The sequence below is a fragment of the Pempheris klunzingeri genome, chromosome 10 (assembly GCF_042242105.1).
Source record: "Pempheris klunzingeri isolate RE-2024b chromosome 10, fPemKlu1.hap1, whole genome shotgun sequence".
NCBI lineage: Eukaryota > Metazoa > Chordata > Actinopteri > Acropomatiformes > Pempheridae > Pempheris > Pempheris klunzingeri.
In genome coordinates this window covers 1,104,539-1,119,864 of record NC_092021.1, presented here as the reverse complement: position 1 = coordinate 1,119,864, position 15,326 = coordinate 1,104,539, and the positions used below count along the sequence as shown (strand labels likewise).

At 43.9% G+C, this 15,326-nt stretch overlaps 1 protein-coding gene across 1 annotated transcript; it reads right to left on the bottom strand.

Moving 5' to 3' along the window:
* Positions 1–1,889: 1,889 nt before the first annotated feature.
* On the bottom strand, positions 1,890–10,246 carry idh1 (isocitrate dehydrogenase (NADP(+)) 1). Its single transcript, XM_070838496.1, has 9 exons — positions 10,176–10,246; positions 9,048–9,177; positions 6,444–6,735; positions 5,241–5,343; positions 4,809–4,986; positions 4,519–4,670; positions 4,242–4,382; positions 3,966–4,128; positions 1,890–2,681 (listed from the first exon to the last, which is right to left on the bottom strand). Exons 2-9 carry the CDS (start codon positions 9,167–9,169, stop codon positions 2,588–2,590), a joined length of 1,245 nt encoding a protein of 414 aa, XP_070694597.1. The 5' UTR covers positions 9,170–9,177; positions 10,176–10,246; the 3' UTR covers positions 1,890–2,587.
* Positions 10,247–15,326: the final 5,080 nt, after the last annotated feature.

The window sequence follows — 15,326 nt, the reverse complement described above, 5'->3', positions numbered from 1 at the left end:
TGGTCTTGTTAGACCTGAGTGCATCAGACAGAGGACTTCTCTCTGTCCTGGTCTTGTTAGACCTGAGTGCATCAGACAGAGGACTTCTCTCTGTCCTGGTCTTGTTAGACCTGAGTGCATCAGACAGAGGACTTCTCTCTGTCCTGGTCTTGTTAGACCTGAGTGCATCAGACAGAGGACTTCTCTCTGTCCTGGTCTTGTTAGACCTGAGTGCATCAGACAGAGGACTTCTCTCTGTCCTGGTCTTGTTAGACCTGAGTGCATCAGACAGAGGACTTCTCTCTGTCCTGGTCTTGTTAGACCTGAGTGCATCAGACAGAGGACTTCTCTCTGTCCTGGTCTGGTTAGACCTGAGTGCATCAGACAGAGGACTTCTCTCTGTCCTGGTCTTGTTAGATCTGAGTGCATCAGACAGAGGACTTCTCTCTGTCCTGGTCTGGTTAGACCTGAGTGCATCAGACAGAGGACTTCTCTCTGTCCTGGTCTTGTTAGATCTGAGTGCTGCGTTTGACACCATTGACCATCACATCCTGTTACAGAGACTGGAACAGTTCATTGGTATAAAAGGAACCACATTAAGCTGCTTTAAGTCCTATTTATCAGATCGATTTCAGTTTGTTCATGTTAACAGTGAGTCCTCTGTCCACACTAAAGTTATTGTGCTTGGCCCTAAACACCTTAGAGACACCTTTTCTAACAATATAGCTGCTCTGGATGTCATCACTCTGGTCTCCAGCTCCACTGTGAGGAATCAGGGAGTTATCTTTGATCTGGATTTGTCCTTTAACTCCCACATTAAACAGATTTCCAGGACTGCCTTTTTCCATCTATGTAATATTGTTAAAATCAGGTCCATCCTGTCTATTAGTCCACACATTAGTCACTTCCAGGTTGGATTATTTCTGTTCCTTATGATCAGGCTGCTCCAATAAGTCCTTAAAGACTCTCCAGCTGGTCCAGAACGCTGCTGCTCCTGTTCTGACCAGAACTAAGAGAAGAGACCATCTTTCTCCTGTACTGGCTTCTCTTCACTGGCTTCCAGTAAAATCTAGAATAGAGTTTAAAATCCTTCTCCTCACCTCCAAAGCTCTTAATGTTCAGGCTCCATCATCTCTTAAAGAGCTCATAGTACCGTACTACCCCACTAGAGCACTGTGCTCCCAGACTGCAGGTCTACTGGTGGTTCCTAAAGTCCTCTAAAGTAGTGATGGAGCCAGAGCTTTCAGCTATCAGGCTCCTCTCCTGTGGAACCTCCTTCCAGTCTGGGTTCGGGGGGTTCTCTGGTTCCTGAGGATCCTGGTCCTGGTTCTCCTGCTGTGGTTCTCTGGTTCCTGTGGATCCTGGTCCTGGTTCTCCTGCTGTGGTTCTCTGGTTCCTGTAGATCCTGGTCCTGGTTCTCCTGCTGTGGTTGCCTAATATAATATCTGATGCTGCTCATGTTGAATTCCTGAATCGTTGGTCTCTCTCTAATTAAAGAGTTTGGTCTAGACCTGCTCTTTATGGAAAGAGTCTGGAGATAACACTGTTGTGAATTGGTGCTATGTAAATAAAGATTGATTGATTTTCAACTGTATCATCAAAACGAAGGCATCATAAACAACAATTTCTTTGAAAACGTGTGTATTTGAGTTATTGTTAGACATGACAGACATAATGTTCATTACAAACCAACAGGTGATTTGATTCAGTATTTTTGGCAGGGTATCCACTTTTGACATACAGGGTATTTTACACACACACACACACACAAAGGAGACAAATAAATAGACGTCATCTTAAATGACTGTGCCTAGTAAAGTTAATAAGAAACTCTAAAAGCACTGGATTGTAGTCTTGTAGCCATTTGATTAAAAATTGTGTGAGAGGAGTCTGACCCTTTGTTTAAATCATGTCAGTCTGTACATGATGAGAACAGTAAAATTACAGGTATGCACAGCCACTCTACTAACATGCTGAGAGGTTTCAAATCCAGGCCGACCGTGCTCGTGCTGTGGTATTCAACTGGCACTAAAACACACAATGTTGCCTGAGGTATTGTTAAAAGATTACAAGACATAGGAGATGATCAGAATCCACCGATAACTTTGACACAAAACGAGTAAGGCAGTAGCGGTCTAGGGCTCCCTCAGACAGTCCTGTCCCCTGTGTAGCACACATCGGCAACAGATAATGACGACACACACACACACACACACCACGCTCACCTCAGGGGACCTAGTGCAATTTGGGCAGACGAGATCACTGAGCCATCAGGTGATCCAGCCAGCGGCAGTCGTGGACAGTTAATGTTTGCGTCATGTGTTTTCATGGTCACAAGCTTGGCTGAGTACTAGTGGTGCATTAACAGGGCTGATGGCACACTCTGGTGAGAGGCCTCCATTCCTTTTCTCCTGGACAAGGTGCTCTGCTCCATCAGACCCTCAGTAAGGAATGGCTTGCTTTCAGTCAGTGGATCTCCTGGAGCCCTGAGAACTCTCCTCCCTGCTCCAGTGTTAATTCCAGTCGCTTTATAGATGTCTCTGTGTGTGTGAGCATGTGTTTGAATGTGTGTGTGTCCATGTTGAAGTGCTTCGGCTGGCGGCTGACATCACAGTTTGGGCGGGCTGGCTAGCTTTATCTTCAGGTTCTCTGCCAGCTTGTCCAGGAACTCAAAGGTGTTCAGGTAGTCGGCACGTGTCACACTGCAAACAATGAAGTGGGGAGAGAATGAGGGACACTTTAACTTTACTTTGGGAGGTACTGAGTTAGCCTGCTAGGTTTCCACTGCACATACAGAGGGATCAATGAATGCTGCCATGTAAGCCTTGATGAATAAAACTGAACAACATGGCGATCACAGTGGGGCAAAGAACAAGATGACGGTCATCACAAACCAACAGCTCGTGCAGCCGTGCAGCGAGAAGAACTGACTGTGACCTACTGTGACACAGCCACAGCAAGTGTTGATTAAGATTTCCTCCAGCTTGAACATTAAACTGCAGCTTATCTTAGGATAGCACAACAGAATCAGTTTACAAAAGAGCAACGGTTCTGTATTAATGGAGACCGAATATAGAATCAGAAGTCAAATACTTTTCTAAAAACTCACACAGAGTAATCAGTAGAAGGGATTGATACTTGCTTTCTGTGACTAATGGAACATGATGCCTTTAACTACTAATAACTGAATTACACCAGGGGTGCCCAACACATCGATCACGATCGACCGGTAGGTCGCGGGACATAAAAAAAAAAAGAGATTTTAGTCTATCATCTATCATCCCTAATTAGGACTAAGCAGTTTAGAAAATGAATGAATGTATGTATCCTCCATATGGCACTTGTGACTTGATTGACGTACAGGGAGATCTCAGATCTCTTCTCTGCTACGGGTCCCCGGCAGGGACATGCACGGTCAAACATACTAGCTACTGCAAAACTCCAGAGAGCAAAGTGACCTAGTTAGTCTTCCAATTTCTATCTACTAAAGAAGGGATACTCTGGGAGGGGGGACAGGACAGGAAGGGATATCTGACTCCATTCAGTGCAGGTCATCAGAGGAAGGTAGTGACCATACATGTACTGAATGTTCCAGTTCCTCTGGTCACTGTGTGCAGTGTTGATGGTTCCATCACTTACATTACTGCTTTTATGTGGAATACCAAGGGTTACATTAGCTGCAGTTATATATAAAGTATACTACGGAAAATTTATGTAAATTTATAAATGTTTAGCCTTTTTAATGCAGGTAGATCATTGTGACCTGGTCATTTTAAAAGAAGTGTGTGCACCCCTGAATTCCACTAATCATGTTTTCATCTGCACTGTATACCACAAAGTCATTAAAAGAATATGAACCTTTGCACAAAGCTGCCTGGTGTTGTGTGACACATGCAGCTAGTTCTTATGACCACTGCTACTATGGAAACACTGTACCACCTGGCACAGAAGCATAGACTAAGTGTTAATGGATCACGGAGACTAACTTTGGCAGGCCTTTGATGCAGATGGCCAAATCCTTGGTCATGAAACCAGCCTCGATGGTCTCGATGCAAACGGCCTCCAGTGCCTCAGAGAACATTCGCAGCTCTGCATTGTTGTCCAGCTTCGCACGGTGCAGCAAGCCTCGTGTCCATGCAAAGATGGAGGCTGTAGCACACAAACATCCAGAGCAAAGACAGGATTTAGTACATTCATTCACACAGTACATGACATACAATGTGTGTATCGTACTGTTTTATGCAATATGCATTGGCTTTTACCGATGGGGTTGGTGGAGGTCTCTTTTCCCTGCTGGTGTTGTCTGTAGTGACGGGTCACTGTGCCGTGGGCGGCCTCAGACTCCACTGTGCGCCCATCAGGACAGATCAGCACACTGGTCATCATTCCCAGGGAGCCGTAACCTGAACAGTCACAAAAAACACAACAGGAAATCTTTTAAGCGTCAGATGGCCAAATCAGCAAAGGGTCAGATTATTAGGAACAATTCTACAAAGGTCTTCAGGTAACTTCTGCTGGAAATGTGTCGTTTCTACCAACCTTGTGCCACAGAGTCAGACTGTACGTCACCATCGTAGTTCTTGCAGGCCCAAATGAAGCCTCCGTCAGATTTCATGGCCTGAGCCACCATGTCATCTATCAGACGGTGCTCATACCAGATGCCCTTGGCCTCAAACTGAGCGCGGTATTCCCTGGACACAAAAACAGCTCTAAGTTGGGATCAGGAGCTCTAAACGTTAGTGCACGTGCAGTTGTGAAAAAGAGAGGGACACAGTTTGTGTGTGAGAGGGGTATTTTGCATTAGTTTGCGTTGATTTTCACGTTCTTACTTCTCATAGATCTCCTGGAAGATGTCTTTGAAGCGACCGTCGTACTTCTTCAGGATGGTGTTCTTGGTGCTGAGGTAGAGAGGCCAGCTTTTGGTCAGACCCATCTGGAAGGAGCTGTGGGCAAAGTCCCTGATGGACTTATCGGTGTTGTACATCCCCATGGCTACGCCCCCGGTGCCTGGACAGACACACACCAGCACAGTACATTCTCACGCACCGTGCAGCACCATCGCATACAGGTATGCGTGTCCAGAGTTTGGTTTTGATTGATAACACCACAGCAGATAGATAGGCCTTAAACTTTCCCCATTCACAATGTGTACACCAAGGAAACTGTGTATGTAAAAGTAAAAGCTGTGTTCTGGGGCCAGTCCAGCTCAGTATTATAGGCTGTCTATAGGCTATGATATTTGGGGCTCGCTGTGCTCTTACCTTCAAACTCATGGATGACAAATTTAACTGGCTCTCCTTTTGTGGGCGAGTAGATCATCTCCACTTTCCCAGGGCCGGGCACCACAAAGTCTGTGGCTTTGTACTGTGGGGAGCATAGTGAGGGAGACAAAGGGGTTAACACTAGAAAGCAACAAGGCTGCACTAAAACCCCACAGCCTTCACAGACTGCTTCTGAAAGCTGTGAACCCTCACCTATAAAATGGTGTTCGATCAGAGTTCAAGCTACACTGACCAACAGAGTCCTAAAGCCCTGGGCCGGACTGGGCAGCCATCACCAGTGGTGTTAGATGATACAGTAGAGTATATAATAATATTCATACCTCTGACATTCATCACATTTTGTACCTAGCAGCCATATGACACTTCACCTGGATAACTGTTGACTTTGGCACAGCGCCTTGAGCTAACCTATGGACGTTGCTGCAACTTGTCTTGGCAGTAGAGGCAGCACATTAAGTTCCAAAGAGTCTGTCCAGATAACCAGACAACCTGAACACAATCAGCCTGTCACAGAGGCCTGCTGGCCGCAGCAACAGCAGTGGTTTTGTCCGCTGGTATAGGTTTCTCTGCACACACATACAGACTCCTTTTAGCTGAGGTCCAGCAGTTTTAGTTTCCTCCACTACAGGGTGATTGCAGCCTCATTTGTGAGACTAATCACCAATTTAGAAGAGCAAAGCAAATTCAACATAATCCAAAGCTCAGTTAATAAGGCAACTTGTGGGAAACTAACTGGGTCTGGGGCAGGCTGACTGTCGGGCTAAGCCTGAGGTGTAAGTTAACCAGACTTCCTGTAACACCGAGCCAAAGGAAAATGGCATCAACCATTTAGGCTTATGCGACATAAAACAGGCCTAAGTCTCAACACAAGAATGATTAGAGCTCCTTAAACAGTGAACCACTGTCTGTTAGTCCTGCAGTCCTACTGTCTCTATCTGCAGTCTTCTGAGTAAACAGGCCTCGCGTTTCAGCGATAAAGCTAACGCTGATGGCATTAACGGAGATGCATCTGTAGACACAGTCTCTTTAGAAATGTACCCAATCTGGCCTCATCTGCATGGACAGACATTTGGTCTCACCAACTGGCAAAGTTTTTCAGCACGTGGAAACAAGTTGAACACACAGTGTACCTTTTCATCAACACAGCAAATTGCCCAAGTAACTTGTTGCAAACCAATATACCTGATCTCCATGGGCGTGCCTGCCAATGATGATGGGCTTGATCCAGCCAGGCACCAGGCGGGGGATGTTCTTGCAGATGATGGCCTCCCTGAACACTGTGCCTCCTAGGATGTTACGGATGGTGCCATTGGGTGAACGCCACATCTGCTTGAGCTTGAACTCCTCCACGCGCTTCTCATCTGGCGTGATGGTGGCACACTTGATGCCCACGTTGTAACGCCGGACCGCCTCCGCCGCCTCAACCGTCACCCGGTCATCTGTCGCATCTCGGTTCTCCATGCCGAGGTCATAGCTTTGCAGGAACAGACAAAAACAACAGAGTTTGAATGAAGAGGACCGGAGAGACGGCCAATACATCTACCTAAAAGGTCCTGGAAATGTGGTAACTTTTCTTGCAATACTAGTTTGAGCCATCTATAAACATGTCTTGATGTTTAGTTTTTGTTTAACACAATAGATAGATAGATATTGTTTATAGGAAACCCTATATACACAAAGAAACATTAGGTACACAATCATTACAAAGAAACACAATAATGACAAAGAATATGTCCTGATTCCCGATCATAGAGTAAATGAACAAGCCTACTAATCTGCCAAATATTCAACAGCAGCTCCAGCTGTTTGGCATCTATTAAACGAGTAAGCCGAGATGTAAGGGAGAAGAACTGGACAACAGACACGGAGACCATTCATAATCTCAGCAGCAGAGGAATGGCACATCATAAACAAAAGCACTCTGTTTCAAGCAGGGTAGTGATTATTTACACTCCAGTATAGACCGTTACACAGAACCCCTGGAGCACAACCTAATAAAGCATTAAAAGTGAACACAGGCCACTATTTCAGTTGGCTAGAAGCTCGTCTGTGAATGATGAAGCACAATGTTTGTGATGCGAAACATAATCACTGTGTCAAAGGCCATGAACAACATTAATGAGTAGTCAAAGACAGCGTGAGCGTTCCTCTGCCTCCGCCACACATCTCAGCTAATTACATTACTTGTGAGGCCTGACAGTGTTTCCATCGAGAATAGCTATTAACCTCCTGGCCAGCTTCCTTCACAACAGAGCATCTGTGCTCACCCTCTTCTTCTTTTTAGGCCCCTTACTCATGTTAGTGAGACGAATATCTGCAAAACCTGCCAGCAACACAAAGACAAAAGAAACAAGGAATCAATTGTGCAATGGTGGCTGGCCCTCTGCCAAGAAGACTGGAACGGTTGCTCCATTTTCACACTTTTGCTTGGGGGAAATCACAGCTTCTTCTAAAAACTAGACTTTGCTCAATGTGCTTATCATTCCCTACAAGTATTAGTTTATTTACTCTCTCGTGCACCCATTGGCTTTGTCTGAAAGCAGCCATGACCTTTTACCCACTTTCTTCCTTCCCTTCCCCCGAAAGCCATTTCCAAGCCACGACAACACGACGCTCAGCAACTGATACGTACGCTGATACATGGAGAGCTTTAAACAAACACTTTCAGGTTTAACAAGAATGTCGTCCTCGCCTGTTCCGGTGTTGTTGACGGTGATGTTGTGTCTCTGTTCAAACTGCATCACTTATTCAGCAAGTTGATGCATTCTTTGGGCCCCCCCTGGCAGAAAGCCTGAACGAGCTTTTATCTGTGCCCTTCAAGGATAGCACACGTCAGACAGATGTTTAAACGTCTTATGTCTGCAATTACCCACTGGCCTGGACTACGGCAGTCCTGCTCATTCAGACATCATTATTCCACCATACTGAATCCAATTTGTACCCAAAATACACAATAAATCATTAAATGTTATGATTTGATACAAAAGGTGATGATGAAAATTCTGTAAAACACGTCATATCTATCCGGGGAAAAAGAAGCCAAAGTCCAAAGTGCTGACTCTCTGTCCCATTTCACAATATGAAGATATGGTTCATGATGAGGGATGTGAACACTAAGGTCATGAAAACGATATACAACTTCGAGCAAAGTCCATGCAAGAGATTAGAGGAGGAGTGAGGTCTCCTGTTGCTCAAAACTACATGTGCAACAACTTAGTGAGACTTTTAGTCCTCACTGTGGGGTGATGTTAGCTCGTATGACGGCTGAGGTATAACTGAATAAGATGAATAATACAGAAATGTCCATGATTTCTTTATACTCTGTGACTAATATCACACTGTGATAGAATATGGAGGACTTTTCTGATGTGGGTGAGATCATAACACTGCACAAACAAACAACATACCGACTGCTTTGTACAGCCTTGTAACTGAGATAACACTCTTTGACGGGACTCTTTGTCAGGGACAAGGCTCTGGGTGCACTCCTCGATGCATAACAAACCAAGATACCTTTTCATTTCATTCTTATTCCTTGTTTAGGGGTGAGGAACGGGGGGGGTGTAAACAAGTCAAACTAGAAATCCCAGCACAACAGGTACTACCACTTGGTTTTCTTTCTTTTATTCAGTCTCAGCTAGTCTCCCCCTGCTCCTCTCCTCATCTGAAGGGCGCTGTATTTAAACCAGACAGACATCTCCGAGAAAGTGGTGACAGGAAGTCGTGCACAGGAACACGAAGTAACTAAAAAAACATTGATCTACGGTACTATGTAGGTGTCTTCACCAGTGCAAGTCGAGCTCCAGGTACGGGAAGACGAGTTTCTCCTTAATGAGCTCCCAGATGACCCGAGTCATCTCGTCTCCCTGCATCTCCACCACAGAGCCGGCCTTGATCTTCTGAGACATCTCAGAGCCTGGAGGTAGACACAAGGGTGAAAAGAATAATGACCAATCAATGATGATGATGGGGTAAGGAGAGAACATGTCAGCGGTCACCATTAAGATTCACACTTTTGGCTTCAGGGGGTTGTGATTTTTGACACTTGTTTGGAAATAAATAGTAAGTTGTTAAGAAATTAATCAAAAATTAAGTAATAGAATCTCAAAAACATGTAAGAAAACTAGTTGTGGCCATTGACATGAGTGACACTGGTCCCACAGACAGGACGCTCCAGTCTTACTCACTCCACAGTCCTCTAAGGTGTGACTCTGCACTTTACTACCAGATGAACCCACACCCACAGACTAAACTCAGTCAGTCCACTGTGTCTGCAGCTCACTGACCATCCCTGTCTCTGTGCGACTGTTTCACAACCTCTCCTTTTCTGTCGTTTGGGTTTTTGTTTTTTTTTTTGGAAAATTACAGGCCGGTCACAGAAAGTAGTTACATAAGTGCCGGGCTGAACATCGCATGATGGGGAGGAGACTGCTGACAGACAGACAGGCAGGCAGGCAGGCAGGCAGACAGACAGGCAGACAGACAGCAGGCCCTTCACATGACCGTTAATGCACAGTTTGGGTAAATATGCCGACTCAGAGACAGTGGCAGGGGGAGACAGTGGCAGGGGGGAGACAGTGGCAGGGGGAGTTTAACGCTGAGGGCCTGACGGTAAAAGCAGCAGATCACCATCTTGTTGCTGTAAGACTCAACGACAGACCCTCCGAAGTGAACCCTGTGTACTCGACCACAGGAGAGCCCATCCTGGAGCTTTACTTCGGGCATGCTGAATGGCTCGTAGCCGGGCTGTTGCCTAACAATATAACGTAACGCTAGCGGCACAATGCGGACATTTCAAATGAGATAAGAGCCGAAAACATGAACTACCTAGCAACACTTCCTGGTAACGGCAATGTTACGTCGCCACTACTTCGTCCCGCAGTAAGCACAGTTTTTTTTCTGTTAAATGTCTACCTGGTTTAGTCCACGACAGTCAGCGACAAGATGAGGAGGCGGGATGATGTCCTGGAAGGCTGCTGCAGGTTAACTGAGCTGGAAGAGGAGCGGCAGGTATCCGGCTTCCTCCTTCCAGACTCACTACAAGGTACTGGCCAATCAGAGAAGAGGGGAAAACGTTACAGCCAATCAGATAAGCCCACACACCAGGGGGGCGTGTTCCTCTGGGCGGGGTCAGCGGACGAGGCTCGCTGATTGGTCCGAGACATACCGTCATACTTGCATACCATGCATGTTGCATGGAGATGAGTGTCAAGTCAATGAATCTGAGCCAATGAACAATCGTCTTTCAGGACATTTTATTTAATGGGGTATTTAATTTTAACGTTTTTATTTATTTATGTATTCAAATCTAAAATACATCAGTATTTATCTCTTTGGTCTTTAAGTGTACAGAAGGATTTTTAGTGTGGATCAGTACCAGTCATGTTTTCTGTCAATTCTCATCCAGCTTCTTTGCAAATGTTTTGTCTGGTTTCATATATACTTTATTTTTGTTGTGGTTGATCTTGTTATGACTGGTTTTTGAAGTGGAGACCACTTTAAAAGTCCCTCAGGGCCTGCCAGATGCATGGCCAGATTAACCTGTTGGGGGGGGGCAGGGGGGTCAAAACATTGCTGTTGGCCCCCATTAGACACCCCACCCTCCTCTAGAGCCTGGTCAACAAACTCAAGCTACCCACATGGAGCCATCATTACAGAGTCCATTACAAGAAATGCCCTGTATTCAGAAATCTTACTTACACACACACACACACTCACACACACACACTCACACACACACACACACACACACACACACACACACACACATGATATGCAATTCAGGCCAATGGGGCCCCCTCAGCCAAAAGAATACCAAAAGACTTACTTGTGTCTTGGAGGCGTCGTGAAGTAGCGTGGGACGGTGGAGGTTTTTGTTGTCACCACTGATGAAAATCTGTCTCTGTGAAATGTTCTTCATACTGTGTGTGTTTCTTCTGCTATTGCTTGTTTTTGGAATGTAGAGTTGTGACATACTGAGCCTACAACCATCACCAGAATCAGAATCAGAATCAGAATCAGAATCAGAATCAGAATCAGAGTCAGAATCAGAATCAGAATTCCTTTAATAATCCTCAGGGGGAAATTGCTTTTTGTTCCACACAGCTCCAAAAGAATAAGAATAAACTTCAAACACGAAAGTAATAATAATGATAATAATAATAATAATAATAATAATAATAATAATGATAATGATAATGATAATGATAATAATGATACAAATAATACCACTACTACTAACAATAATATATAACAACATGTACACTCAGAGTGAGCTGTATTATATAATAATAATAATAACAATAATAATAATAATAATAATAATAATAATAATAATAATAATAATAATAATAATAATAATGATACAAATAATACCACATGACCTCCTAAGAATCAGCACAATCACATTGCATCACAATACAATCACCCCTCATTTGACAGCAAACAGACACCAGCAGAGGTCATCGGGTCACCAGGATCAGTTTGGGCTTCGGCCTTCATCCCAGGATGAAGACTTTGAGTACTGCAGTTATTTGTCCATTGTTCTTTTTATGTGGTTTTTAATATCAGGGAGTGTCATCATAACTTCTAACTCGTGTTGTTGTTACAGTGACAATAAAGTTTCTTAGTTTGGTCTGACGTGACTCAGAAATCATGTATTTCTGTATTAGAGGTGTATTCACATTGCATTTATTCACATTTATTCACACTACATCATTTCGTTCTATTGAAATAGCCACAGTGTTCCAATGAAGATTTATGACGATATTTAGGATAATGTGAGTACACTACTGAACAAAATACATAACAAAGGTCTGGTCATTTTTTAGACATTTTAATGCAGAAATGTTACATATTATGCCTTTAACTAAAAGGCTTATAAGCAAAGCTTACCTAAAGTATCTTAAGTAATAGTGCTCACTCTACAGAAAATTATCCATATAATAGTTATATTATTGATGTATTATAATGTGCAAGTAGCTGTTTGCTCTTGTAGTTGGTTGAGAAGGATCCAATTGTAACTAGCCTAGTAAATATACTGTTTGTTTTCATGACATGTTTTGTGTGTAGAATCGTATTTTGTAAAGTAACCAGCCAGCATAAGAGCCACAACAACAGAGGAGTACTGCAATATTTCCTTACTGAGTTATCCAATATTTGCTGAATTACATACTTAATTAAGTATAAGATGAAAATATTCAAGTGCAAGATGGTCTGATGGTCTGAGAAACTGATGAGCCAAGCATCTGCTGTGATACAAGCTACTACTGTGATCCTAATCAAAAGAAGATATAAAACTTAGACTGGTTTCAGCTTCTCGTGATCGTCTTGTGCCGACATTTAAACATCTGACCGGTTTTAGGATATCCCACACAGCGTGAAGGACGGCCAGGGCTGCGAGACAACGAGAGACTTTCTCTATGGCAGTCTGACAAACCTCAAGTGCTATCTTTGTAGCAGTGCTAATTCGATCTGTTCTCCTGCACAGCTCTGGGATCAGCTGTTCATCTGTCTGTTCTAACAGTCATGTGGTGACTCGTTAGAGTGTGATGGTATATGGGTTTTATTATGTGTTCATAGAAATATGATATTATTACAGAAAATGTCTGCATGGCTGTTCAAAATGTCCTCACACATTTTTAGCATCTAAAGCCCAGTCGAGACTCGTATGCCTTTTTGTTATGTAACAACCTGATTATTCGATAAAGTATACATTACATAGTTGGGTCAAAGTATTTCACTGCTGGAACTACGTTCTTTTCATAAAAGTGGTCTGTCTATGCAGTAGTAGGGCTCAAACCAGAGCAGAGACAACAGAAAAGGGCTGTGGCATTCCCTTTTGCTCAAAATGTCAAAAACCTACAACAACCAGAATGCACTGTGCAGCTGTCCTCACTGGCCGGTGGTACTCCACTCCTGGCTAGGGCCTAAAAGTATTCCCTGTAGAGACCCCCCTCCCTAGCTGGAGTTAGGGGTGCAGCTTACAGTTGGGTGTAGCAGAGTGAACTGGGGTGAGGGTAAAGGTGATACATACAGACAGGCAAACAGCCTTTGACACAACACCAGCAAAAGCAACCAGACACCCCCCTTCCCCCTCCACATTCTTTTTAGTATGCTAAGACCAGGAGCAGGTTGAGCTGAGGGTTGTTACTGTGCTCACACACAGACACTCAGCTCAGTCTAAACTACGTGCCTGAGTTCACCCCTGTAATGTCGGTGGTTAACTCACTTACGTGTGTCACTCTTGTGACGTCTGTTCGCTCTCTGTTTGGTTTTCTTATCATCAGTTTGTATTTAGGTTGACTGTGAGTAATTAGCTTTAACCTCTTAACATTCCAGCCCTAACATGCATGAATGAGGCTTCGTTAACCCTCTCCCTACCACCAGAGGGTCACTGGATTTTACAGAGGTTAGTTTTTCTGTTAATTAGATCCAGTTTATGAGACATTTCATTCTGATGTCAACATACAAGTGTGGTCTGAATGCCACGCTGAGATGAACTTTGTTTGTACCGGCACAGATAACCACACACACTTTACACCTTTAATGGATGGTGCCATGCTAATTAGCTGTCTGACCTGTTTTGGACAACTGTCTGTGTTAAACTTGTTCTAATGAGTATTATATTGCTAGTATACATGAGTTCTCTGTTCTCAGTCGAGCCACCTACACCTCTCCAGCCTTTAAAGAGCGGCTCAGTCCTCCACTCTTCGTCAGATAGTCTGCTACACTGTCGTGGTAAACATCAGGCTCCTAGTAATTAGACTCTTCGACGACTGATTAGAATCTCACCTCTGTTCTCCTCGTCCTCCTCCAGCCTGCTCCTCCTCGGTATCACATAGGCCCCCTCCAGACCTCAAACTTGTAATAACTTGAAAACAAGCTCACAGATATTCAAACGCCATGGAGCAGCTTGGGGAAGATTTACAGAAAACTTTTCCCAGGGTTCCCCTGGTTCCTTGCCTTTTAGCACACATTCAGGAGGAGGGATTCTGGGTAACCATGGCAACTCCTGTGGTCTCCCACCCACAACTGTACGCCAGCAGCACATTTAGGAAAGGCTTAGCCCTCTCTAGCCTACATCACCCACCGCACTCTTAACTTTCTTGATGAGGCTCAAGAGGGCAAAGTACTGAGCAGCAAGCCCAGGACATCTTGGGAGTTGTAGTGCCATTGCCCATCGTGCTTTGACTGGGAGGGTGGCTACTGTCTTGAAAAGGATTGGTTTTGCCAAATATTTACAGCTAATGCTGTGCAGTTAGTCACATTAGCTGCAATATGAGTAAAACATCATACCAAATAGATCAGTTTTGACAAGATACTTTTGAAATTGTGAAACATGTAAGCCTGGTATCGCAACACCAGTAACTGTGCACTTCTAAAATAGCAATCAGATCATTTTCAAGCATGATGATGAAATGGCTCCGAACATGAAATTTTATTTATTAGTTAAGAATTACTGATAAATCCAGTCAAAACATAACAGGTGATTTAACACAGAACGAGGTCCAGTGCCTCTAATTCCATCACTGTAGGAATAAAACAAGGAGGAAGTGTCCATTTGCAGCTATTTACCCCCCCCACACACATGGTGATGTAGTGTAGAGTCCACAAAAGAGTGGGGAGAAGGTTCAAATCCCCTGTGAGACCAAATGTTCACATGGTCCTTTCTATTTCTAGACTTATCTGACTTATTTAGTTCAGTTTTCTGTTGCGGTCTGCTTAGGTTGCACTTATCCCACCGATGTGTTTTAGCTGTGTTTTTAAAACATGGTCCTATGGACACTGAAAAAACTGTGGCTTTTGTGGCGCAGGCTCACTGAACATCTGACGTGGGTGCACATTTAAACACAGGATCCTTCATGATGTTCCAAGTATTTAATTTCCACTTTCTCAAAACAACTGGTTGGCTGGATGATTTTGTCTACAAAGGAATAAGAAAACATCACAACTCTTGCAATATTAAACAAAGACAGTTATAATACAAATGAAGTCTCTAGTTAAACTTACATCATCAATGCATCCGTCTTTAGGTCGGTTAAACTAAGGAGTATCCATTCCTTT